This window comes from Carcharodon carcharias, chromosome 18 (assembly GCF_017639515.1).
Source record: "Carcharodon carcharias isolate sCarCar2 chromosome 18, sCarCar2.pri, whole genome shotgun sequence".
NCBI classification, from domain to species: domain Eukaryota; kingdom Metazoa; phylum Chordata; class Chondrichthyes; order Lamniformes; family Lamnidae; genus Carcharodon; species Carcharodon carcharias.
The window spans coordinates 89,690,248-89,716,075 of NC_054484.1; the positions used below are offsets into that span (position 1 = coordinate 89,690,248).

Below are 25,828 nucleotides of genomic sequence, written 5' to 3' on the forward strand. Positions count from 1 at the left end.
CCTTTCTGGGCCATGTCTTCTGTGCTGCATTCCTGGGCTGGAAGCTGTGCACGCAGCTGCACTTTAAATGTGGTGTCCGCTGTGATGAAGCAGCGAGGTGGTGGCGTGGCGAGTGAACAAGAGCCCGCCCGCCATGGAAGCAGCAAGTTTCCCGGGAATGTGTAATTAATGTGGCAGGATTGGGACGACACAACATGAGAAGCCGTCATTGAGGCCAGCAGGTAAAACGTCATTTTGCCCGCCCACTACCGCACTTGGTGCAAATTTGAGCCGATTCCACCCTTGGTGTCTAATTGTGTTTGATAACATTATGAAACACCTTCAGGTGTTTTACTATGTGAAAGGTGGGTTATTGTTCGAACAGTTAATTAAACTACCTAAAGGCTAATGAGTTACAGACAGATCGAAAAGAACTGTGATAAATCAATGGAGATGTTTTCAAATCGCACTTGGATTTAGAGTCTAAGAACATGAACATGATTATACTGAACTTGGAACAATTAGCAATAACAGAATCAGTCAATCACAGAACTGTTACAGCGCAGAAGGCTATTCGACCCATTGTGTCCGTACCAGCTCTCCGAATGAGCAATTCACTCAGTGCTATTCCCCTGCCTTCTCCTTGTAATCCTGCACATTCTTCCATTTCATACAACAGTCTAATTCCCTTTTGAATGCTTCGATTGAACCTGCCTGCACCACTCTCTCAAACAGTGCATTCCAGACCATAACCACTCGCTGTGTGAAAAAGATTTTTCCTCCTGTCTCCATTGCTCCCTTTACCAATCGCCTTAAATCTGTGCCCCCTCATTCTCAATGCTGCCACAAGTGGGAACAGTTTCTCCTTATCTATTCTGTCCAGACCCCTCATGATTTTGAACACCTCTATCTTATCTCCTCTTAGCCTTCTTTTCACCAAGGAAAATAGTTCTAATTTCTCCAATCTATCTTCATAATTGAAGTTCCTCATCTCTGGAACCATTCTCATGAATCTTTTCTGCATTCTCTCCAATGCCTTCACATCCATCCTAAAGTGCAAGGCCCAGAACTGGGTGCAATACTCCAGCTGAGGCCAAACTAGTTTTTTATACAAGTTTAACATAACAAATGAGCATAATGAGCATAAAGGAAATTTAAATAATAGAATACCATCTGACCATTTTCTCCCATTCTATTTCATGTGATTGGTACAATTAAATATTACATTTCCATATTCGTGTATAAAATACAATGTATTTATGAATGTAGACTTCCAAATTGAGAATTGGTGAAATTTGAAAATTTGTGCTTTAAAGTCTCAGATTTAGGAACATATGAACAGGAGGTGGCAATTCAGCCCTTTAAGTCTCTTCTACCATTCATTTAGGTCACGGCTAATCTGTATCTCAACTCTTGCTACCCACTTTGGTTCCATAACCCTTAATACCCTTACCCAACAAAACCTGAAGAGCTGGAATTTTCAACTGACTGCCAGTCACAACATATTTCGCAAAGGGAGAGTTTCAGATTTCCACTATGTGTGAAGGAGTGATTCCTGACATCAGCCTTGAATGGTCTAGCTATCATTTTAAGGTTGGACCCCCAGCCCGTCCCCTTGTTCTGGACATCCCCACCAGAGGAGCAAGTTTCTCTTTATCTACTCATTCAAAATCTTTAACCCTGTTAAACACCTTAAGATGATCATCCCTAAATGTCAGGTGAATGCAAACCTCCTTTATGCAGCTGGTTCTCATCATTTAACCCTTTTAACTTGGGTATTGTGCTTGCTGGATCTGTGCTACACCCCCTCCAAGCCAAAATATATCATTCCTAAATGGGATAAAGGAGCAAAGGGAGCTAGGGGGCACGTTCACAAATTTAAAAAAAAATGCACAAATGACACAAGCTAACAAACCCATAGCGAATGCGAACAAAGCACTCGGGTTCACTTTTAGAACAATCGAATTAAAAAGCCGGGATACTGGGTCGGGTTTTGGTCTCCTGGTGGAGGCGGGAATTGGGTCACACCACGCTGAAGTTTGCTTTTCCAGGAAAAAAAAACACAGCAGTTTTCCTCTGCCTTCCTGGCCCCACACCATTTCCATGTGGCCACTCGGGAAGACCTTGGGTGTAAAATGCACACATTGCACCCCTTCTGAGATCAGGAACCCCACCCATTGCAAGAACTTCAGGGAAACTGTATTTCCTCCCACACACCATTTTTGGTGCACTGGTGTAGGTTTTGTAAGTCCTAACGAAATGCATTTCCTTTGGGAGTTTGTGACCACCAGGGGGAAGCCTGCTGAGGAGGCGGGAACATTTCGAAAGGCAAGTGTAAAATGTTTTAACACCTTCAAATGTCACTATCAGATGCTGTGTTGTAATGTAGATGTGTTTTAAGGCACTGATTCATCCTAGGGATTTGTCCTGCAAAGATAAGATGGCCCTTACATGGATCAACATTGTGTAATTGTCATGTATTACAGTGCCTGTCCGACTGTCAAAACTGCCCTAATGCACTAAAAAATGTAAAAATTATTCCTATCAGCCTTTGTTGTCATATTTGGTGCTGTGATTTAAGTTGACTGACAGGTCTGGCAGTTATAAAAAAAACCCTGCTTTTGAAAGCTGAAAGAAAAATCTGCACCTCCTGCCCTCCACTGATTGACAGGTACTTTGCTTTGAAACAGAATTATAAGACCATTCTGTTCTGTCAGTTTCAGGCAATGTAGCTGGAAGTTTTTGTTATGAAAGTTGTGGCCATTATGAATTCTTGGCTGGGTTTCAAAAACTATAATATCTCCAGCTCAGCAGGTTAATTGATTCAAGAACAATTAAAACTTTTAACAACAGAATATGCCCTTGATGTGGTTTCTTATTTGCTTATAAACCGAATGGGAACTTAAATAATAATTTTTTTTGCACTGGAGTAATTTTTTCCAGTATCAAAGATAGTGTGTTTGAAGTCAGGGTTTTATTAGATTACTAGAGACTTAATAATGACTTTTAAATAATTACCATTGCTATTACATGGCTCTTGCAGACTGTACATTGTGTATACTGGGTGAGTAGCTATGGAGGATGCATGGGGGCATAGAGTGGAAGGGGTGGAATGGGCAATCTGAGGTATCATGGGTGATCTGCGAGGGCATGGATGATCTGAGAGGGCATGAGTTGACATAAGCAATCTGAGGTGACATGAGGGATCTGGGTGGAGGTGTGCGGGAGTGAGGGGTAAAGTATGGGTTGCCTTTAAACGATGCTGTGTTGGAGGACCATGACAGGCCTTTTAACTGGCTCACAGCTCACAAAATGCACTTTAAACCCGACCCCTTTGTGAAAAGGCAAAAAATCCCAGGCAAAGTTGCACGTGGGCCAGGTGTGCATTCTAGAAGCTGCAAAATTGCACAGATCGGCCTTTCCTGAGTGCACATGAAAACCTGGATCATTATGTCAAACTTGTATAAAACCTTTTTTAGACAACACTTAGAGTACTGCATGCAGCTCTAAACTTCGTAATACAGAAAGGATAAAGGGCAGAAGAGGAGGGGCAAAACAGGTTTACAAGTATGACACCAGAACTGAGGGGTTTTAACTATCAGGAAACAGGCTGGGATTTTTTTCTCCAGCAAAGGGAATTGAGGGGTGGCCTGATAGAGGTCTTTAAAATTATGAAGGGGTTTGATGGGGTAGACATAGAGAAGATGTTTCCACTTCTCAGGGAGTAAATGTACAATAGTCACAGTATACGGGAAAACAGCAGAGAGAAAGGATCAAAAGGGGAGTTCTTTGATAGGGTGGAATTCAAAAGTGTGCTTGTTTAAAATTTGTTACATCTGTAAGATGTTCCAGAAAAGTCATTGAGCTGAAACGTTAACTGTTTATACTCCAGTTTGGAAGGCAGTTGTGAGGGAGGGGAGGGGGCAAGTTGTCACATAGCTCTGGCTCTGCACTTTTGACTTAGTGTGAATTCCATGTTGGACAAATTAACATTGGAACTCAAACTCAGGCAGTGCAGGTTTGTTAGTTTGTTCTGGTCGCGGGAGGCAGGAGGTGTCTGGTTGCGGTAGTCTGACTGTCATGAGTATAGGGCAGGCTTAAAGGCCTTTTCTCTCCCCTGTCAGTATGGCATTTTTGGAGGTTTGGAGACTATTAACCATGGTGATGAGATTCTCCACATGCCAGACATCCAACTCAACACAACAAACCGCAGGCCGATAGTGTTCAGTTACTCACCTCTATCCTGAGTAGGACGTTGTTCCCTTCACTGTGGCACACAAGGAAATAATTTGTTTTGGAAAAATTGAGCACCACAGGCATTCCACAATATGGTTTTAGAATCTTGTTGGATTTGTAATAAAAGATCGTCACATGAGCTGTGAAGGACATACAAATGGTCACAACTGAGACAATTCATCTTTCAATTAATGTTTTGAGCTTTTTGGTTGACCAGTACATCTACAGAATCTCTCTTCTGTTCTCAATAAATGACAGGACATTGTATAGGAGCATAGGACTTAGGAGCAGGAGTAGGCCACTTAGCCCTTCGAGCCTGATCTGCCATTCAATAAGATCATGGCTGATCCGGTTATGGTCCCTACTCCACTTTTCTGTCTGCCTCCCATAAACCTTGACTCCCTTGTTTATCAAAAATCTATCTAATTCAGCCTTGAATAAATTGAATGACCCAACCTCCACTGGTCTCTGGGGAAGAGAATTCCACAGACTAATGACCCTCTGAGAGAAAAAATCCTCCTTATCTCCATCTTAAGCAGTAGACCTCTTATTCTTAAGTTGTGTCCCACTGGTTCTAGTCTCTCCAACAAGTGGAAACGCCCTCTGGGTATCCAGCCTATCAAATCCCCTCAGGATCTTATATGTTTCCATAAGATCACCTCTCATTCTTCTAAACTCCATTGGGTATAGGCCCAACCTGTTCAACCTTTCTTCGTAAGATAAGCTCCTCATTCCAGGAATGAGTTGAGTGAAGCTTCTCTGAACTGCTTTTTATATTGCAATTATGCCTTTTTTCAAATAAAGAGATTAAATCTGTACACAGCACTCCAGATGTGGTCGCACCAAGGCCCTGTACAGACTTCTCTACTTTTATAACCCATTCTCCTTGCAATAAACAACAACATTCCATTTGCCTTCCTAATCACTTGCTGTGCCTGCATACTAACTTTTTGTGATTCATGTACTGGGACATCCAGATCTCACTGTACCGCAGAGTTCTGCAACCTTTCTCCATTTAAATAGTATACAGCCAAAGTGGACAAGTTCACAATTTCCCACATTATACTCCACCTGCCAAATTTCTGCTCACTCACTGAACCTGTCTATATCTCTTCACAGGTTATGCAAAACATCATGGGTGAGGATTAAGGATATATATCAGTGCAGGGAAGGACTGAGGATATATAACTTTGGCAGGAGTAGTGACAGAGAATTGACTCAAAAGGTGCCCTCAATCCTCAAAACTCCCTGGATTGATATCATGGGAGCAACAGGTGGTTAGCTGGTGAATGTTCCATTTTATTTTTTAAACTAGGAAGGCGTGTCAGTCTCAGAGGTAAGAGTTGGTAACTTACAGTTACTTATTAAATTAAATTAGATGTATTAATTAATCTATCAAATTTAAATTTTCCATGGCAACTCCTCTACCAATCAGAGTCAACTTGCCAATCAATCAGCATTCTTTTCTCATGCAGTATAAATTGTTGTTCCCTTTAAGAGTTGGCATTCTTGTGATTTTATCCTGATGAGTGCAAGATGAAAAGCTTCAACAGCATGTTTCTTTTTTCAGTGATAGTCAAAATTTAAATAATCAATTCAACAATGATTTTGACTAATTAAGTAAGTAATCATTTTATTGTTTTGGTAGACATGGGAGGGCAGGCGATGTGGCATAACTGTGGCATGTGAGAGTTTATGGAGGGGACAGCCATACCTGCAGCTTGAGGAACTTCCGCTCAGAGTTGTTGAGCTGGAGTCTGAGTTGCTGACATTGTGGGGCATTGGCAAGGCCATGAGGTACCTGGACAGTTTGTTTCAACAGGCAGTCATGTGTACCCTTTAGACTAAATAAAACTTTAAAGCTGGTCCATAGTCAGGGACAGGAGGGTGTGACTGCATTGCAGGCAGGTATTGGGATCCCGGATGTAGCGATAGAGGAGCTTTAGCCCCTGACTTTGATCAACAGGTATGAGGTACTTGCTACCTGTGTGGATGAGATTAAGGACTGCACAGGAGATGAACAAACTGACCATGGCACCAGGCTGCTGGTGGGCATTCAAATGGGGGTGGTGGGGTGAGGTGTGGGGGGGGTGGGGGGGGGGGGTGCGGTGTTGGTGGTGGGGAGGTGGTGGGGAGCGGTGAGTGAAAAGGAATGTGGTAATGTTAGGGAACAGTAAAGTCAGAGGATAGATAATGTTCTCTACAGCCATGACCGGGAGTTCCAAAACCTGCCTGCCTGATGCCAGGGTTAAGGGTATCTCCTTGTGGCTGGAGGTGAACTTGGAGTGGGAAGGGAAGGATCCGGTCATCACAGTCCACGTAGGAATCAATGACATAGGTAGAACTAGGAGTGAGGTTCTTCTGAAAGCATTTTGGACCTGGGTTCTAAATTAATAAGTGAGTTCTCAAAAAGTAATAATCTCTAGATTACTCCCTAAACCACAGGCAAAATGGCAAAGGGTCAAGCAGATTAGAGAATGAAATGTGTAGCTCAAAGAGGGTGTGAGAAGAAAGGGTTTTGATTCATGGGGCACTGGCACTAGGGAAAGAGGAAGCTGTTCCATTGGGATGGTCCACTTAAACCAGGCTGGGATCAGTGTCCAGGTGAATCGTTTCACTAGGACAGTGAACAGGGCTTTAAACAAAAAGAAAGCTTGGAGCAACTAGGTGACGGGAGATTTAGAAATCTAAAGAGAAATGTTGAGGCAATAGAGCAGTGTAATGGTTTGAGTAAGCACAAGCAGACAGGACAGGAAGGGACAGAGGGTTTAATGGTAATATCTGCTGATGCACTAAGATCCTTTGCAAAGAATAGTGTTAAAAATGCTAATGGTTCTTTTTATCTGAATGCATAAAGCATTCACAATTAAATAGATAAATTAGTGGCACAGATAGGGACAGATGGGTTCAATCTCATCGCCATTGCAGAAGACATGATTACAACAAAACCTGGATTATGAAATAAATATTCTAGGGGGTAGTATTTCATAAAGACAGACAGAATGGAAAAGGTGGAGGGGTGGTCTTGATAGTAAAGGATGACAAAAGGAGGAGTGAGAAAGGATAAAAGCAAAAGCAAAAGCTCTGAAGAAGAATCACATGGATTTGAAACGTTAACTCTGTTTTTTTTCTCCGCACAGATGCTGTTAGAGCTGCTGAGCTTTTCCAGCATTTTCTGTTATTGTTGAAGTGAGAAAGGATCTTGGCTCAGAGGATCAGGCAATAGAATCAGTATGGTGGAGGTGAGGAATAACAAGTGCCAGAAAACACTGGTTGTTGAAGCTCCCCTTAGAGTACCTGTAACATTGGACATGTCATTAAGCAAGAAATTACTGGAGACTGTAGCAAAGATGCTCTAATAATCATGGAGGCTCTAATCATCATGTAGACTGCACAAATCTAATGGGTAAAGGTGACCTGGAAGATGGGTGTGTAAAATGCTTTCAAAATAGTTTTCTATCATATTGCATTGTGGAATCAACTAGGGATAAAGTTATTATAGATCTAGTATTGTACAATGAGACAGGATGAATTAGGAATCTCATAGTGAAGGTCCACTGGGAAATAGTGATCGTAATTCAACTGAATTCAGCAGGCTGGATTTTATGAGGTGCCACATTCCCTACATCTCTGGTGGGAGCTGGGCGATGGGGAGGAAGCCCACCCACCATCCTGAAGGCTGCCCGCAACAACTAGGAGCATTGTCAATTGCTTTAAGGTGAGACTTCCTCCCCTCTCTGGGTAGGAAGTCCCGCCTTAGAGAGATGTCAGCAAATCGGATGGTCAGCTGTGCCACTGTGAACAGTGGCCTTGGCTCGGGCTACAGGCTGCCTCACCATACTGAGGAGCCCAAATAAGTCGGGAGTCAGGTTTCTTGCTCAGGCCTGCGAATCTGGCTCTGGCGAGGGGCTAGGTACAAGAAACTGGGGAGAGAGTTAAAGGGAGGAATGCCACCCTTTGACATTGTGGTGCCTTCAAAGGGCCCAAGAGTGTGCAAAGGAGGTTCAACCCTGCCCGCACCCTATACAGCTAATCACCGCATGCTGTGGGCCTCCCCCTAGCACAGGTAAAATACCAGTGAGCACAGAATGATGCCCTTAAGTTGTCATTGATTTGCGACCCGAAATCTCCCCTGCACCCATAAAATTTCAGAGATGTTGGGGCGGGCAGGTAGGCAGCTAAGGAAATGCTAACACTGACTGCACATAAGCTCCTGGGACACTGGCACTGACTGCACATAAGCTCCTGGGACACTGGCACTGACTGCACATAAGCTCCTGGGACACTGGCACTGACTGCACATAAGCTCCTGGGACACTGGCACTGACTGCACATAAGCTCCTGGGACACTGGCACTGACTGCACATAAGCTCCTGGGACACTGGCACTGACTGCACATAAGCTCCTGGGACACTGGCACTGACTGCACATAAGCTCCTGGGACACTGGCACTGACTGCACATAAGCTCCTGGGACACTGGCACTGACTGCACATAAGCTCCTGGGACACTGGCACTGACTGCACATAAGCTCCTGGGACACTGGCACTGACTGCACATAAGCTCCTGGGACACTGGCACTGACTGTATATAAGCTCCTGGGACACTGGCACTGACTGTATATAAGCTCCTGGGACACTGGCACTGACTGTATATAAGCTCCTGGGACACTGGCACTGACTGTATATAACATCCTGGAACACTGACACTGACTGTATATAACCTTTTGGGACTCTGACACTGACTGTATATAACCTCCTGAGACACTGACACTGACTGTATATAACCTCCTGAGACACTGACACTGACTGTATATAACCTCCTGGGACACTGACTGTACAAAACCTCCTGGAACACTAACACTGACTGTATATAACCTCCTGGAACACTAACACTGACTGTATATAACCTCCTGGAACACTAACACTGACTGTATATAACCTCCTGGAACACTAACAGTGACTGTATATAACCTCCTGGAACACTAACACTGACTGTATATAACCTCCTGGAACACTAACACTGACTGTATATAACCTCCTGGAACACTAACACTGACTGTATATAACCTCCTGGAACACTAACACTGACTGTATATAACCTCCTGGAACACTAACACTGACTGTATATAACCTCCTGGAACACTAACACTGACTGTATATAACCTCCTGGAACACTAACACTGACTGTATATAACCTCCTGGAACACTAACACTGACTGTATATAACCTCCTGGAACACTAACACTGACTGTATATAACCTCCTGGAACACTAACACTGACTGTATATAACCTCCTGGAACACTAACACTGACTGTATATAACCTCCTGGAACACTAACACTGACTGTATATAACCTCCTGGAACACTGACACTGACTGTATATAACCTCCTGAGACACTGACACTGACTGTATATAACCTCCTGAGACACTGACACTGACTGTATATAACCTCCTGAGACACTGACACTGACTGTATATAACCTCCTGAGACACTGACACTGACTGTATATAACCTCCTGGGACACTGACTGTACAAAACCTCCTGGGACACTGACTGTACAAAACCTCCTGGGACACTGACTGTACAAAACCTCCTGGGACACTGACTGTACAAAACCTCCTGGGACACTGACTGTACAAAACCTCCTGGGACACTGACTGTACAAAACCTCCTGGGACACTGACATTGATTGTATATAACCTCCTGGAACACTAACACTGACTGTATATAACCTCCTGGAACACTAACACTGACTGTATATAACCTCCTGGAACACTAACACTGACTGTATATAACCTCCTGGAACACTAACACTGACTGTATATAACCTCCTGGAACACTAACACTGACTGTATATAACCTCCTGGAACACTAACACTGACTGTATATAACCTCCTGGAACACTAACACTGACTGTATATAACCTCCTGGAACACTAACACTGACTGTATATAACCTCCTGGAACACTAACACTGACTGTATATAACCTCCTGGAACACTAACACTGACTGTATATAACATCCTGGAACACTAACACTGACTGTATATAACCTCCTGGAACACTAACACTGACTGTATATAACCTTTTGGGACTCTGACACTGACTGTATATAACCTCCTGAGACACTGACTGTACAAAACCTCCTGGGACACTCTGACACTGACTGTATTTATCCTCCTGGAACACTAAGCCAGGAGAGCACGCCAATTCTGTGTCAAAATTGCCTCCTGGTGCCCTGCACCATCGAGTGATGCAGGAGGGTGTGCCGACGATAGCACTGGTCACATCCATGTCCCCCTCAGGAAGCTGCATAAGGGCAGCAGAGGCCAAACCCTGAGAGGAGGCCATCCCCTCCCACTAGATCCAATCTGGAGAGTCATATGGGTAGAAGGCAAGGGAATAAATAAAATCTGGTAATAGTCCAGAGCTACATCGATTGAGATTGAAGAAGTGCTTCATTCAAACATTATCCCTTACCAGACTCGGGATCCTGATGACTCAGAATGATCCTTTGGTAGCAATTGCCAGGCCGTAAGTATTGATCACGCTCATTGTGAATTAAAAATGGGCATTCACTATTCATGACTTTCATTATTATCCCACAGCAATCACTGGGAGGCACCCGTTCTGTATCAAATGCAAGTGAAGCATCGTTAATCAGAGATCCAGGGTCTTTCTCGTCACAAGAATGAAAGATTTGGGTTTGTGTTTAGGAGTGGCCATATTTCAGTAAAAAGTCAGTTTTTCTATATAGACAGTGTTCATGTTTAACTAGTCCAATCACAGTTTTTTTTTAACTCCAACTGATAATGGTGACTTTGAGTCACAGAGGCTGGTAGATGAATAGGGTGAAGATAATTTGTTCTTTCTGTTCTTTGAGGACCAAGTATTCATTTTCATATGAATGCGGCTGATATGATAGCTTTCTTTATTCTCTTTCATGGGATGTGGGTGTCGCTGGCAAGGCCAGCATTTGTTGCCCATCCCTAATTGCCCTTGAACTGAATGGCTTGCTAGGCCAGCTAAGAGTCAACCACACATGGCTATTGACTGCAGTCACATGTAGGCCAGATGAAGTAAGGATAGCAGATTTCCTTCCCTGCAGGGCATTAGTGAACCAGTTGGGTTTTTACAACAATTGATGATAGTTTCACGGTCACCATTACTGGGGCTAGCTTTCAATTCCCAACTTTTGTTTTTAATGAATTGAATTTAAATTCCACCAGCTGCCGTGGCGGGATTTGAACTCGTGATCCCAGTTACTAGCCCAGTGACATCACCAATACACCACCATCTGTCCCCACTCCTCCCCCGCCCTCCCCGCCCCACCTCTCCTTCACCTTCAGACTGATTTAGGATTTTATAATGCTTTGTTTATAATTTAGATGGGTGATTTTCATTGGATACTTTAAACAGCCTCCAAGATGTGCAAGGCGCAGTATTGAACTGAAACATTGGTTTAGCACATGTTTAGTGAAGGATGCAATTATGCTACAGGAAATGAAGCATGCGTTAGGAACTGAAATCCAGCGGATTGTTAAGGGGCTGATTGCCATTGATGATGCTAGTGGTCAATAAAGAGGCTGCATTGCAAATTGGCAGCTAGAAGAAGGGCTGTGAGGTGGTTGTGGTTGTTGGAGGTCAATTATCTCAGCTCCAGGACAGCACTGCAGGAGTTCCTCAAGGTGGTGTCCTCCGCCCAACCATCTTCAGCCGCTTCATCCATGACCTTCCTTCCATCCTAAGGTCAGAAGTGGGGATGGTCACTGACGATTGTACAATGTTCAGCATCATTTGTGATGTCTGACCTTCTGAAACAGTCCATGCCCCTGTGCAGTCCAAGAACCTGTGCGCCCTCTCACTCAGCCCCCTTGCTATTCTGTAGTGGAATTGGGTGTGTCGAGCCCACACATACTGCTCCATAAAAATCGCTCGCGCTCAGTGTTCAGCTAAACCTACAGGTGCCCATTTTGACATCTGCCAAGTTCATATTTTGGTTACTAGGGCTTAACTTGTGGGTAAGATCCAGGTTTTCAAACAGGCATGTCTTATTAGCACAGTAATAGGACCCATCGAGCGCCTGTTTTCACCCTTCAGCCAAACTAAGTTCCATTGTGTTTAAATGAATCAGTTATGAATAGTACAGCTCCAATTTCTTGTGTTAGCACTGAAAGTAAAGTGGACTGAGAAATCTGTTTCCATGCACCATCTTTGAAAAGGGGTGAGGGGGGGACAGAGATTAGAGTCACCAACCCTCCAGAATTGCCCTAGAGTCCCCAGGAATTAAAGGTTAATCTCCAGGCCACTGAACAGAAGAACATCATAATTACGTTAATAAAAACCGTGCATGAGTTTCTCTCATTCTCTTTTAAAATATTTTTATAACTATCAAATGCTCAAAGACTTTTTGACAGTCGCGCATCATCAAATAATTAAGAGCTTATTTGCCTTCCATTTGGTTGGGGGAAGGTGGAGGGTTGCTAGAACAGACGTGTCAAACAGCCAGTGGCAGGCATGTGGGGGCAGGGCTGTTGCAGGTAGGTGGTCATGTGATGAAACTTCCAGGAATCTGTCCAATCAGATGGGTGGAATTTAATCCCAGTAATGGGATTCCCACCAGTGGAGCTTGGAGTCGGCAGGAAGGGGCTAGCTGACTGCAGTCACATGACAGCCAGCCAATTAGGGGGAGTGACAGGCAGGGCAGGGATGGGCCTTTTTGCTGCTCCTGCCTCTTTGATAATGGTGCCTCTGGGCCTGCAGACACCTCTCCCAGGGCTGCTCTTTCACCACTCATGCATCTAACAATCTTGTGATCTCCTGGACAAAAACAGAATTACCTGGAAAAACTCAGCAGGTCTGGCAGCATCGGTGGAGAAGGGTCATGAGGACTCGAAATGTCAACTCTTCTCCGCCGATGCTGCCAGACCTGCTGAGTTTTTCCAGGTAATTCTGTTTTTGTTCTGGATTTCCAGCATCCGCAGTTTTTTGTTTTTATCTTTGTGATCTCCTGGACCTGGCTTCAGCCCTGATTTAAAGTGCCAATGTCTGTCCCATCAGGTCCAATCTATGCCCCTCAGGTGGTAACTTTGTGAACTCTTTCTATCCTCATTTGGAAGGCAAAATGGCTGACCTTCCACATAGGAGGGATGCCTCATTTCACTGGTCAGGATCTGACAACCTGTGACCCCTGCTTGCCACTCATGTCATTCAGAAAGGTGTGTCTGACAGCATACGGCAGCATGACAATGCCTCAAACTGCCTGTATCTTAATTGGCTTAATTGGCTTCCAGCCGCATTCATGCGGGTCTACTGTCTCGGTACCCTCCCATCTACATTGTTGCTACTCCCCATATTTCAGCCTGGCTTGAATGATACTGGTTCTGACCTCGTTCAACCACAGTTCCCTCTCTCCATAACCAAATAAAGCACATTTTGTATTGCATTACCTCCCTCATCTATTGGTTCACAGCTTTCACACCAGCCTGCACATTTCCTTGGGGTGCCATTTTTTTGGGGACTGGGGGGAGGTGGCCCAGGGGTTTAATGCCTGCCCATTCCAGCTTCATGACTAAACAACATCATTTGCCCGTTCCTGAATTCATTCTCAAATACACTTGTGTTCTAGATCTTTCCCACACTTATCCATTTCAAACTTCCAACTTTCCACAGCAATTTCCAGGCATCCAGTTTTAAATTTTTTATGAGCAATCTCCCTGTCATTTATCTAAAGCAGTGGATGGGCCGTACAGGACAAAAACAGGCCTTCAGCCCAACCAGTCCTTGCCCCACTCGAGCCGTTTATGCCACACTCGAGCCTCCCCCCCATCCTTCCTCATCTAAATCTTCCAATACCCTCTATTCCTTTCTCCCTCATATGCTTGCGTGGTTACCCTTTAAATGCATTTATACTATTCACCTCAACCACACCTTGGGTTCCATATTCTCAACTCTATAGGTAAAGTCGTTTCTTCTGAATTCCCTATTGGATTTCTTGGTGGGCATCTTTCTTGAAGTTCAGGTACCAGCTGCATCTCTCTTTATGTCTTCCACTGAACTCTCCAAGACTTGGCCAAGCATTCAGTGAGAAAACTAATTGAAGGATAGAGGTAGTGAACTCTGCATTCTAGCTGGGGTGATGGACTGCGAGGTGAAGGGGATATGGTGGCCCAGTGGTAATGTCACTGGGCTAGTAGCCTTGAGGTCTGGGCTAATGCTCTGGAGATGTGGGTCCAAAACCCAGCACGGCAGCTGGTGGGATTTAAAATTCAATTAATAAAATCCAGAACTGAAAGTTAGCCTCAGTAATATTGATCATGAAACTATCATCGAGTTTTGTAAAAACACATCTGGTGCACTCACGCCCTTTAGAGGAGCAAGACTGCTATCCTCACAGCCCTGTATGGACAGGGTAGATAGGGAGAAACTGTTCCTACAAATTGTGAAAGGAACAAGAGGGCACAGACTTAAAGCAATTGGCAAAAGCAAAAAGTGAAAAGTCTTTTTCACACAGCGAGTGGAATTCACTGCCTGTGCATGTGATGGAGGGAGGTTCAATCAAGACTTCAAAAGAGAATTAGACTGTTATCTGAAAAGGAAGAATGTGCAGTGTTACAGGGAGAAGGTGGGAGAATGGCATGAGGTGAATTGCTGATTTGGAGAGCTGGCGCGGGCATGATGGGCTGAGTGGCCTCCTTCTGCGAAGTGACGCTTCTGTGATTCAGTGATTCTTACCCAGTCTGGCCTACACATGACTCCAGACCCACAACAAAGTGGTTCACTCTTACTTGCCCTCTGAAATGGCCTAACAAGCCACTTAGTTCTAGGGCAATTAGGAATAGGCAACAAATGCTGGCCTTGCCAGAGGAATGCCCAAAGCAAGAATAAATAAAATTGGCCTTTTCCAGTCTTGGGCTATTTAACTGGTTTTAAACTAGAAGGTGCAATTTCTCAGTGTTGTGAACCATGTTAATTATTAAATTCTGCAATTGATTTTCATTAATCACGAGAGATCATCAGAACACAAGCAACAATGGGACTCCTATTCCTACAGCTGATGATTTGGACCCCATCAAGTACAGAATTGTCAAAAGTTAGCAATCTTAATTCCAGTGTACTAAGCAGAGATAAGATGTTAGCTGCGAAGAAATCACTAACCTTCCAGACAATACAGCTCTGATTTGGTGTCTGAATTCACATTAATGGTGTGTACATCACAATCCTTCTTTTTGCACACAGCGCATACAATTCCTGATGAGCAGTGAGGGCCTCGTCCTCGCAGAGTTGAGACTGAAACACAATTCAGTGCCACCAACAATGCACATGCCTTCGTTCTGCCACATGTAGCCCCTCCATTTCCCTCTCCAGCATTCGCAGAGGCGCGGCTGCTTGGAGGTGTGCTGAATGTTTCCGGGCCTGCGTGTCCCCTGTCCTTTCTCCCGATTCCCTCTGGCCATGCTGTGTCATCACAGTCAGATGTGGCTGGCCTCTCCGGGCCCTCAGAGTCTGGAGGTATCTGCACCAACTGCAAGCTGAACTGCAGCTTCACCTTTTGCTTGTCGTATGGCCAATAGACAACTTCGCTGGGCTCCTCTGGGGCATGGCATTCTGTGCTAGGCTCGGGACGATGAAGAGTCTGCACTTTACCGAAACAAAGTCTGCTGGTTAATATGGAATTTTAATTTCTTTTTGACAAATATGTTCAGGCTGCCTAAAACATGCCTGTTTCTTTGCCCAGTCTCTCTCTCTGCCTATTGGATAACTTCAGCAACCTTTCAGTCCCAGCAGTCTGGTGTGTTTAGTTGGTCAACCAGTTTATTACTGACCCACTCTCTCCTCAAGTTCAGCTCCCTGCCTGGGCTCAGCCAGGTTAGCCTTGCATGCTAATTGTGAAGTTCAGCTGTTCACCATGATCCTGGTTTCTTCTTTCCAATCATCGGAACTTAATACCCCAATCACCTCAGACAGAATATTTGAAAATAAAACTCCAATAAGCACAGCTTCTAAAACTGTATCATAGTCACATTTCACCTTTCATCCGCCTGGTCTAATCCCTCTAGCCAAGAGGGATTGCCCTCCCCAACAACACCCCCACCAACCTCCCCCACCCTTCCCCAACTGCCTGATTTGTTATTCCCAATTCCATCCGCTGGATCCCTGTTTTGCATTCAAGAAGTGAGTTGAAGATAGGTAATGGCAACACAAAATATGTATACCATATATATTTTGGTACCAACAATACCAATATATGGTATTGTTGAAATATCTGTTCAAATATGGTGCAGAAGCTTCCTCATCCAAGCCTACCCTTGCATTCCTTGGATCTTTGTTAGGTGGAAAAATCAGGAGAACTGTTTTAGTTAAGCAGCAGCCTAATTATCCAGCCATTTTACTGGCCTCAATTCCCTCTCTATCTCTGTAATCACCTCCAACCCCACAAGCCTCCGAGATCTCTGCTCTCATCTAATTCCGGCCTCTTGAACGTCCCCAATTTTAATTGCTCCACAATTGGTTGTCATGCCTTCAGTTGATTATACCTTAAGCTCGGGAATGCCCTCCCTAAATCTCTCCACCTTATTCTTCTCCTTTCAACTATTTCGTAGGTTAAGTTTCTGGCCACTTGTCCTAATAGCACCTTAATTTGGTTTCATAATGCACATGTGAAGTGCCTTGGGACATATTATTACTTTAAGAGGTGCAATATAAAGACAAATTCTCATTGTTATATATTAGTTGCTTGCAATAACATTTTAAATGGTGAGTTGGATAGCATAGTGTGAAAAAGTGTTAATGCCATGGAGGGCAGCTGCTTGATTAGCACCCCATCCACAAACATTCACTCCCTCCACCACCGACGCACAGTAGCAACAGCGTTTATCATCTACAAGATGCACTGCAGGAATTCACCAAAGCTCCTTCAACAGCACCTTCCAAACCCACAACCGCTACCATGTAGAAGGACAAGGGCAGCAGATGGATGGGAACACCACCACCTGGAAGTTCCCCTCCAAGTCATTCACCATCCTGACTTGGAAATATATCCCCGTTCCTTCACTGTGGCTGGGTCAAAACCCTGGAACTCCCTCCCTAACAACACTGTGGGTGTACCTACACCACATGGACTGCAGCGGCTCAAGAAGACAGGGATGGGCAATAAATGCTGGCCTAGCTCACGATGCCCACGTTGGATAAATGATTTTTTAAAAAGTATCAACTCAGTGTTCAACCTATGCTGCATTCAAAGTGATGGTGCCCAGGAAGCATTGGGTGGAATTTTCCATGCCCACTGGCATCATTTGGGTGTCATGGCGGGCGTGGGCAGACAATATGGCTGGGAGGCCAAAAATCGGTTTCACGACGTTGTGAAACCAATTTGCAATCATCAACTCTGCCCGTCAACGACCTGTTGCATTTGCCACCGCCGTATGTCAGGAACTTCACTGTAATACATCTACGTATCATTATACCACCAGCTCAATGGAATCGGCCCCCACCTCAAAAGGTACCGCCCATGCCATCGGGAAGGCATACTGGTGCAGAACATGTCTCAACCACTGCGGCTTGCAGAAGTCGGGTCTTACTGTCAGGGCCTTGCCCTGATCGCGGACATCTGAGAATGCTGGAGCCCGACCGCAAGGGGACCCTGGAGGAACATGTGCATGGCATGCTGGGTGGATTCTCATGGGCATGGCTCCACTGCGAAGCAGCTCATGGAAGGTGAGAGGTCATCATTGAGGGTCTGCTTCAGGGCACCACTGTTTTGGCCATGGTCTGCTATGGATGGTCATTGAAGGAGTGGAGAGGAAGGGTTAGGTTTGACTGGGAGAAGAAGATGTATCACAGGGGTGGGGGGGGGGGGGGGGGGGGGGGGAAGGGGGAAAAAGGTGTTGGGGGGGGGGAAAAGAAAAAAGGTTCGCGCTGTTAGGTGACGGTGGGGAGGTGGAATATGATGCCAGTGGGGTCAACAGCGATGGGGGAAAGAACATGGGTGACTGGGAGAGGGGAAAGGACAGGAGAGCTAGTATTACTAGCACCATGCTTCTAAAACTGAAAAAGGAGACTCATCTTGGGCAAGAACAAGTGCAGCATGGGAGTGTGACCAGTAGGTGGACGGAGAAGCAGGTCAGCTCAAATGGTCAACTGAAAGAGATCCCCGACAAGCAGCACTGAAAATGCTCAGGCCAGTGAGATGTAATGGGGAAGGCTCTGCATGCTTGGGAGAGTGCTTACACAAGGCTCTGAAAGGCCCTGCCACACACACTTCTCCCTCTGGAATCACTCGTGTGCCGGCTGAGTGCAGCTGATCTGCTAGTGGGGGTCGGGGGTGGGGAGGGAGGGATGCAGGGGGGGACTCAAAGCCTGGCAATGAAGCTGAAAGACACCATTACACACTATTCAGCGAAAGTGAATATATTTTCAGATTATCAGGTGACAAAATGTGTTCACCCGTGCAAACAATTGGGATTAGAAATTTTTCTAGGCCTAATAGGAGCTGCCTTGACATCCACAGCAGGGGTGGAGACAGCCTGTTCAATGGTTGGACCTATTGCCTCTGATGCCTTTGGCATTGGTCCTCTAGAGAGCAGAGGCCTTCAGTCCCTGGCTTGCTTTGGCTGTCCTGTGGGCCAGCTGCTCCCTCTGCGGTTCAAGAGGATGAGGTTGAGGGGCTCACAGACAAAGGGGATTCGGAGGGAACAGACAGCCTCTGAGACTCCCGAGTGGATGGCCCAGGGGTTTCCAGCTGCAACTCTTCCTTCTTTCAGGTTCCCGAGGGCCCTGGCCGGATTCCTTGAGGGGAAGGAGCACCTGGAGGGACACTGAGGTGCCCCATTTCCCTCTCATGTTGCCACTGCTGGAAGTCACACATGGCTACCGCGATGGAGTGCAGGTCTGTGTGCAAACATTGCATTCTGCTGGACCAGGGTCACCATGGTGTCTACCATCCTTCCCATGGAGACCTCCAAACGTGCACATGTGGGCACCACTTCATCAGAGGGCGGGCGGATGCACTCCTCTGACTCACCAGCCACGCTGTTGAAGGCTTCCAACAGTTCTGCTTGATGCTCCCCCGCCTTCTGCTGACTTTCCACGATGAGTTGGAAGGTTTGTCATCTGACTTGGACCTGACAAATGCCTCTTCCCCATCAGACATTCGAGTGCCAGTGACCTGCCTCCTCCTGCTGCAGACACGTGTCTGTATGGTGACCACCAGATTGTGAACCTGAGCCTGCTCTAGATCTAGGTCCCACAGAGGTGTGTGGCTCTGCACTGGTGGAGTGTGTGGGTAAGCACTGTGATGGATCTTCCAGGTTGCTAATTTCCAGCTCTTCAATGGACGAGTCCTCTTGGCTGGAAGTGAGGATGTGGATGGAGCTGAGGGTGTCAGTCACTTGGCAGAGCTCCCTGCGAACTAAAGTAGAGATAATTAGTGCATGACAGCAGAGTCAAAAGCAGGAGAAAGAGAGCACTCAATTGTGCTGAGAGAGGGATGATGTAGTGCAGGTTCCTCGCAAGGGTGTTCCTCGCTGCCCTCACTGTCACCACAGCCACAGCCCATGTCCTCATCAGTCAGTGCGATGTCACACTCCTCAAAGTGACTACTAGGTCTAATGTGGGCCACTCCATCCCCACTCAGACCTCTCCCTGCTGATGTCAGCCAGCAGAACTGTTGGATGACTGCACACGTTGTACAATCCCCTTGCTAAAGTTGGCCATGGCACAGTCACTGGTGGAGGAGCTCACAGCCCCTTGTAATGTCAGCATTCAGGTTTGAAACAGTCTTCCCCATGCTTCAAGCTAACAGTGCAACCTTGCAGTGCAGATTAGGAGAATGTCTGTGCCTGAGCTGAGAGCACAGCATGCAGCCCAATGGTCGGGTGGAGTGAGGCAGAGGAGGGTGGGGTTTCGGGCAACCATGCAGCGCATCAAACTCTGGCCATCCAAGTGGTGGCCAGCACTCTCTGGGATGGGCTAAGGGGCCGTCAGACTTAACCAAGAGAGGCTCTTTAGTATACCCAAGCTAACCCATATATCTCTCTTTCATGCTGAAGGTGGAGTACATCAGGAGTATGGAGCCTGGTGACTAGCTGTATGCCTCATGGCTTACAGAGAGCAGAGAAGGAGAAGATAGCTATGGAGGCTCCTGGCTGTGCAGAGGGAGGAGCAGCAACCTCAGGAAGAAGGGGCAGCTGGGGCTCCTGCGCATGCTGCTGAAGAGCCATCTCTGGTCAGCACCTAGCTAGGCCCAGGGTCTATAGACGCAGCCTTTCATTCCTGCAGATGACCGAGAACCAATGTCGCAGAAGACTGTGCATGTCTAGGGAACTGGTCAGTCACATCTGCCACTTGCTGCAGGATTTGGCACCACGAGGACATAGAGGGCACCCACTGCCAGTAGCTGTGAAAGTGACCACAGTGCTCAATTTCTATGCCAGTGGCTCCTTTCAGGGTTCCACAGGTGACCTCTGTGGGATCTCACAAGCCTCCACCCACAAATGTATCCATGAGGCCACGGATGCCATCTTTGCGAGGGCACACAAATTTGTGCATTTCGCCCAGGACCAGGACAGCCAGAATGCAAGAGCAATTGGATTCACCCAGATCTCGGGTTTCCCCACAGTTGCAGGGTGCCATCGACTGAACTCACATGGTGCTCAGATCTCCTTTGCAACAAGAGGTCAACGATGTTAACAGCAAGGGATTCCACTCACTGAATGTGCAGCTGGTGTGCGACCACCACAAACACATCCTGCAGGTCTGCGCATGGTTTCCAGGGACTGTCCACGACTCCTACATTCTCAGTTGGTCATAGATCCCCGACATCTTCCAGGGTCCACAGAGGCTGCAGGATTGGCTCCTCGGGGACAAGGGCTACCCACAGAGGCCGTGGCTGATGACACCCGTGTGGTGGCCTCAGACTGCAGCAGAGCGACGGGATAATGAGGTTCAGGCTGCAACTCGCAAATTAGTGGAGCAGACCAATGGGGTGCTGAAAATTAGGTTCCAGTGCCTGGATCAGTCTGGTGGAGCCCTGCAATACGGTCCCCACAGGGTGTCACACATCATCATCACCTGCTATGCCCATTACATCCTGGCGCTCTAACAGGGGGAAGAGCTGGCTGAGGAGGAGACGGAGGAGCTGGAGGTCTCCTCCACTGAGGAGAACATTGATGGAGACAAGGGTGAGGAGGTCCTTGAAGACAACGATGACAGGGCTGAGGCCCTCGCACTGACCAGACCGGCAAACTTGGAAGGCCCTCACAGCTGCTAGATTTGTGGAGGGTGAAGGCAACACAGTGAGGAGACACCATAGACCCTCACATTCCATCTGTGAATGTTTGACTCCAGTCTGGCTTACGACAGCACATGTACCTTCTGTGAGAATGCTCCTATCATGGAGGAACAGTGGATTGCAACAGGATGACGACAACATGCATTGAGGACACTCCATAGATCTTCACACAGCCTCTGAGAATGTCTGATCCCTGCCTGCCCAAGGCAGCTCGCTTGCGTTCTGTGATCAGAGTCACACCATAGAGACGCAGCCATGAAACTTGAAAAGCACCTAATTTTGTCAGTCTTCAGCATCTGAGCCCTTCAGGAGCACAGTGTCAGTGGCCACAGATGCTGAAGAGATGGGGGTCAGCCCCACCTTAAAAAGGTGCTGAGAGCACACAGAGAATGAGGGAACTCTGTGCTGCCTGCCCACAACATTCTGGCAGCAATGACCAGCACCATTGAGGTGCAGGCATCAGTAATGTGTCCAGTGAGCGTGAGGCCGGACCATCACTTTGGTCTGAAGGTTACACACTGAACAGGGAAGAGGCCCTGGAATGAGACACCTGCCTTTATCTTGCGCAGAAAGGTTTCACATCTGAGTGACATGAACACTGCTCATCAGAACAAGGAGCCATAGGCAGAGAGACATTCTTGGGAGTTTATTTACAATAGTGAACATTATGTACAAGTGATTAACACCCATGCCCAGGCTGTGCAACTACATCTTCTTAACTTTCCTAACGCTGCTGCTATGTCTTGGTGCTTCCCTGGACATCCACAGTGGAGGTGGAGACAGCCTGCTGACTGCTACGCTCTGTCTGTGATGACCTTGGCAGCCGTCCTCTGGAGAGCTGAGATCTGGAGGGCCCCAGCCTGCTTTCGGGGTCCTGCTGTGTGGCAGTGGCACCCTCCTCAGCCTGTGGAATTGGAGCTGCCGGGGTCACAGAAAGAAGATTTGGGAGGGCCGGAGAATCCCAGGGTCGCCTGAGGGGATGGGCCGGGGTGTGCACCTGCTGATCCTCCTCCCTATGGGTGTCTGAAGGCCCCTGTCTGACTCCTTGAGGAGAAGGGGTGAGATCGACCTGCCCCGCACCTCTTTCACATATTCACTGTTGGACGCCAAATATGGCCTCAGTGATGGAGTTAAGCCTGCACAGCAGTGCAGGAGTGACATCCTGGACCAAGGTCTCCATGGCGGCTGTCATCCTATCAGTGTTGACCTCGGTGCGTTGGCATGCCGAGCTATCACTTCATGCTGAAGATGGATGGACCCCATCATGTCTTGCAATCTAAGGAGTGCAGCGGACATCCCTTCCTGACGTTCCCGAGCTTGCCTTTGCAGCTCCGGGAACTATGACATGACCGAGTCCAGAGGCTCATCATCTGACTCAGACTCAGATTTCTGGCCTCCAGGAGTCCTCTGAGCGCTGGACACCTGGGAAGTCCCTGCTGCCACCTGCTGTGGATCAGATAGTGTGATGTGCTCACCAGATTGTGATCCTGAGGCTACTCTAAAGCTGGGTCCCACTGAAGTGGGTGTCTCTGCGCTGGTGGAGGGTGTGGGTGATGCTGTGATGAGACTTTGGGGAGGGTGCCTCCAGATTCCTCTAAGCTTCCCTCGGGTCCTGACTGGAGGCCCTGGATCATGGACTCTTGGTGGTTTGGCAGATGTGCCTGTGAAAGCAAGGAGAGATAATTAGTGCATGGCAGTGACTGTGAAACAGGACACATCACTCACAGTATGGTTGTCTAATGGATGTTGCACTGCTGGATCCTCAATTGGTACAGCACTGCTGACCTCACCGTCAGCACAGGAATGGTTCAGATCCTCGCCGGCCAGCTGGATTGCTCTGTTTTCAAAGTTCATGAGGACCTTGGTTTCATGCATTCCTCCACTGGTCTGCCTCTTGTTGTGAGGCCAGCTTGTCCTGCACAAAGAGATGGAGAGAGTGTAAGCAGGATGCCTGCCAGGCCAGGTGATAAGTGTGGGTGGTGAGTGGTCCCTGGACAATGAAAAGTGAGTTGAGAGAATGAATAGTGATGTCCCTTGAACTGGCAGTGAGTGAGGGCCCTGAGAGAGTGTGTGAGGTGAGAGTGATGAGGAGAGACTTACCCTGGCGGAACGGATGAGACCATTCATCATTTTGTGGCACTGGGTGCCTGTCCTTTTGTGCAGGGCATCGGCGCTGACCACCGCTGCCACCACCTCCCAAGCCAGATTGGTGATGCTGCTGCCCATCCTGTGGCCAGATGGAGGGTAGAGGACATCACGGTGAGCCTCCACTGCATCCAAAAGGCGCTCGAGGGACTTGGCATAGAACCTGGGGTCTGCAGTCTTTTTGCCTTTCAGGGCCTTGTCTTCCATGCAGCAGTCGTGGGCTGGAAGCTGTGAGAGGTGTGCATGTGGCTGGACTTTAAATATGGTGCCCGGTGAGGTGATGGCGTGACGGGTGAATGAGAGCCTGTTCACCATGGAAACAGCGCGTTTCCCAGGAATGCATAATTAATGCAGCGGGATTGGGATGAGAAGCTGCTGTTGCGACCAGCGGTTAAAACATCATTTTACACGGCCCTACCGCACTTAGTGCAAATCTGGGATGATTTTGCCCTGCATCATTAGGGAATCTCTAGGGGATGCTATCAAAGAAAATAAATTTATGTTATTTAACTAAAATTACTGTCAAAAACATTAATTTTTTTGCAAAAAAGCACATCAACATATTCTGGTTTACTAAACAATAATCAATGTAAAAAATAACCAATTTGCGATATGTCAGTACCCCTTTAATAAATACTGCACTCACCCGTTAGAAATGACAAGAAATGATAAAATCAAGCACAGGAAAAATGAGCAACAGAACCTGGATCCTCATCCACTGATATTTATATCCCCAGCTGCCCACTGCTAATGGTGATATGAAGCTACTGTTCACTAACTCACCAGCCGTGTGAAGTTCCCCCCCTCTCTCTAACTCACCAGCCGTGTGAAGTTCCCCCCCTCTCTCTAACTCACCAGCCGTGTGAAGTTCCCCCCCCCTCTCTAACTCACCAGCCGTGTGAAGTTCCCCCCCCCTCTCTAACTCACCAGCCGTGTGAAGTTCCCCCCCCCCTCTCTAACTCACCAGCCGTGTGAAGTTCCCCCCCCCTCTCTAACTCACCAGCCGTGTGAAGTTCCCCCCCCCCTCTCTAACTCACCAGCCGTGTGAAGTTCCCCCCCCCTCTCTAACTCACCAGCCGTGTGAAGTTCCCCCCCCCTCTCTAACTCACCAGCCGTGTGAAGTTCCCCCCCCCTCTCTAACTCACCAGCCGTGTGAAGTTCCCCCCCCCTCTCTAACTCACCAGCCGTGTGAAGTTACCCCCCCCCCCCCTCTCTATCGCTCCCTCGATCTCCTTATCACTAACAAAGAACATCACAGGAACAGGCCCTTCGGCCCATCAAGCCTGCGCCGATCATTTTGCCTGTCAAACTATACCATTTCGCACTTCCGTGGTCCATATCCCTCTATTCCCATCCTATTCATGTATTTGTCAAGCTGCCTCTTAAACACCACTATCGTACCTGCTTCCACCACCTCCTCTGGCAGCAAATTCCAGACACTCACTAACCTCTGCATAAAAAAAAACTTGCCCCACACATCTCCTCTAAAGTTTTCTCCTCTCACCTTAAATCTATGTCCCCTAGTAATTGACTCTTCCACCTTGGGAAAAAGCTTCTACCTACTCTGTCCACGCCACTCAATTTTGTAAACATCTATCAAGTAGCCCCTCAATCTCCGTCGCTCTTGTGAGAACAATCCAAGTTTCTCCAACCTCTCCTCATAGCTAATAACCACCAGACCAGGCAGCATCCTGGTAAACCTCCTCTGCACCCTCTCAAATGCCTCCATATCCTTCTGGTAATGTGATGACCAGAATTGCACGCAATATTCCAAGTGTGGCCTAACTAAGGTTCTATACAGCTGCAGCATGACTTCCCAGCTTTTGTACTCAATACCCCTGCTGATGAAGGCAAGCATGCCATATGCCTTCCTGACTACCTTATTTACCTGCGTTGTCACTTTCAGTGACCTGTGGACCTGTACACCCAGATCCCTCTGCCCGTTGATGCACTTAAGGGTTCTGCCATTTGCTGTATAATTCCTACCTGTATTAGACCTTCCAAAATGCATTACCTCACATTTGTCCGGATTAAACTCCATCTGCCAATTCTCCACCCAAGTCTCCAACCGATCTATATCCCGTTGTATCCTTTGACAGTCCTCTTCACTATCTGCAACCCCTCCAACCTTAGTGTCATCTGTAAACTTACTAATTAGCCCAGTTACATTATCCT

At 47.0% G+C, this 25,828-nt stretch overlaps 1 protein-coding gene across 3 annotated transcripts in view; it reads right to left on the reverse strand.

Annotated features, from left to right (window-relative positions):
* LOC121290734 overlaps window positions 1-25,828 on the reverse strand; it is a 40,792-nt gene that overhangs the window by 6,395 nt on the left and 8,569 nt on the right. For 2 of the 3 annotated variants that reach the window (XM_041211582.1, XM_041211583.1), the window contains 3 exons: window positions 15,376-15,853; window positions 10,699-10,848; window positions 4,216-4,355 (listed from right to left, as the gene is read on the reverse strand). In XM_041211582.1, coding sequence (XP_041067516.1) covers window positions 4,216-4,355; window positions 10,699-10,848; window positions 15,376-15,853 — 768 coding nt within the window. The remainder of the gene's footprint in view (window positions 1-4,215; window positions 4,356-10,698; window positions 10,849-15,375; window positions 15,854-25,828) is intronic. The other variant, XM_041211584.1, reaches the window with a different exon arrangement.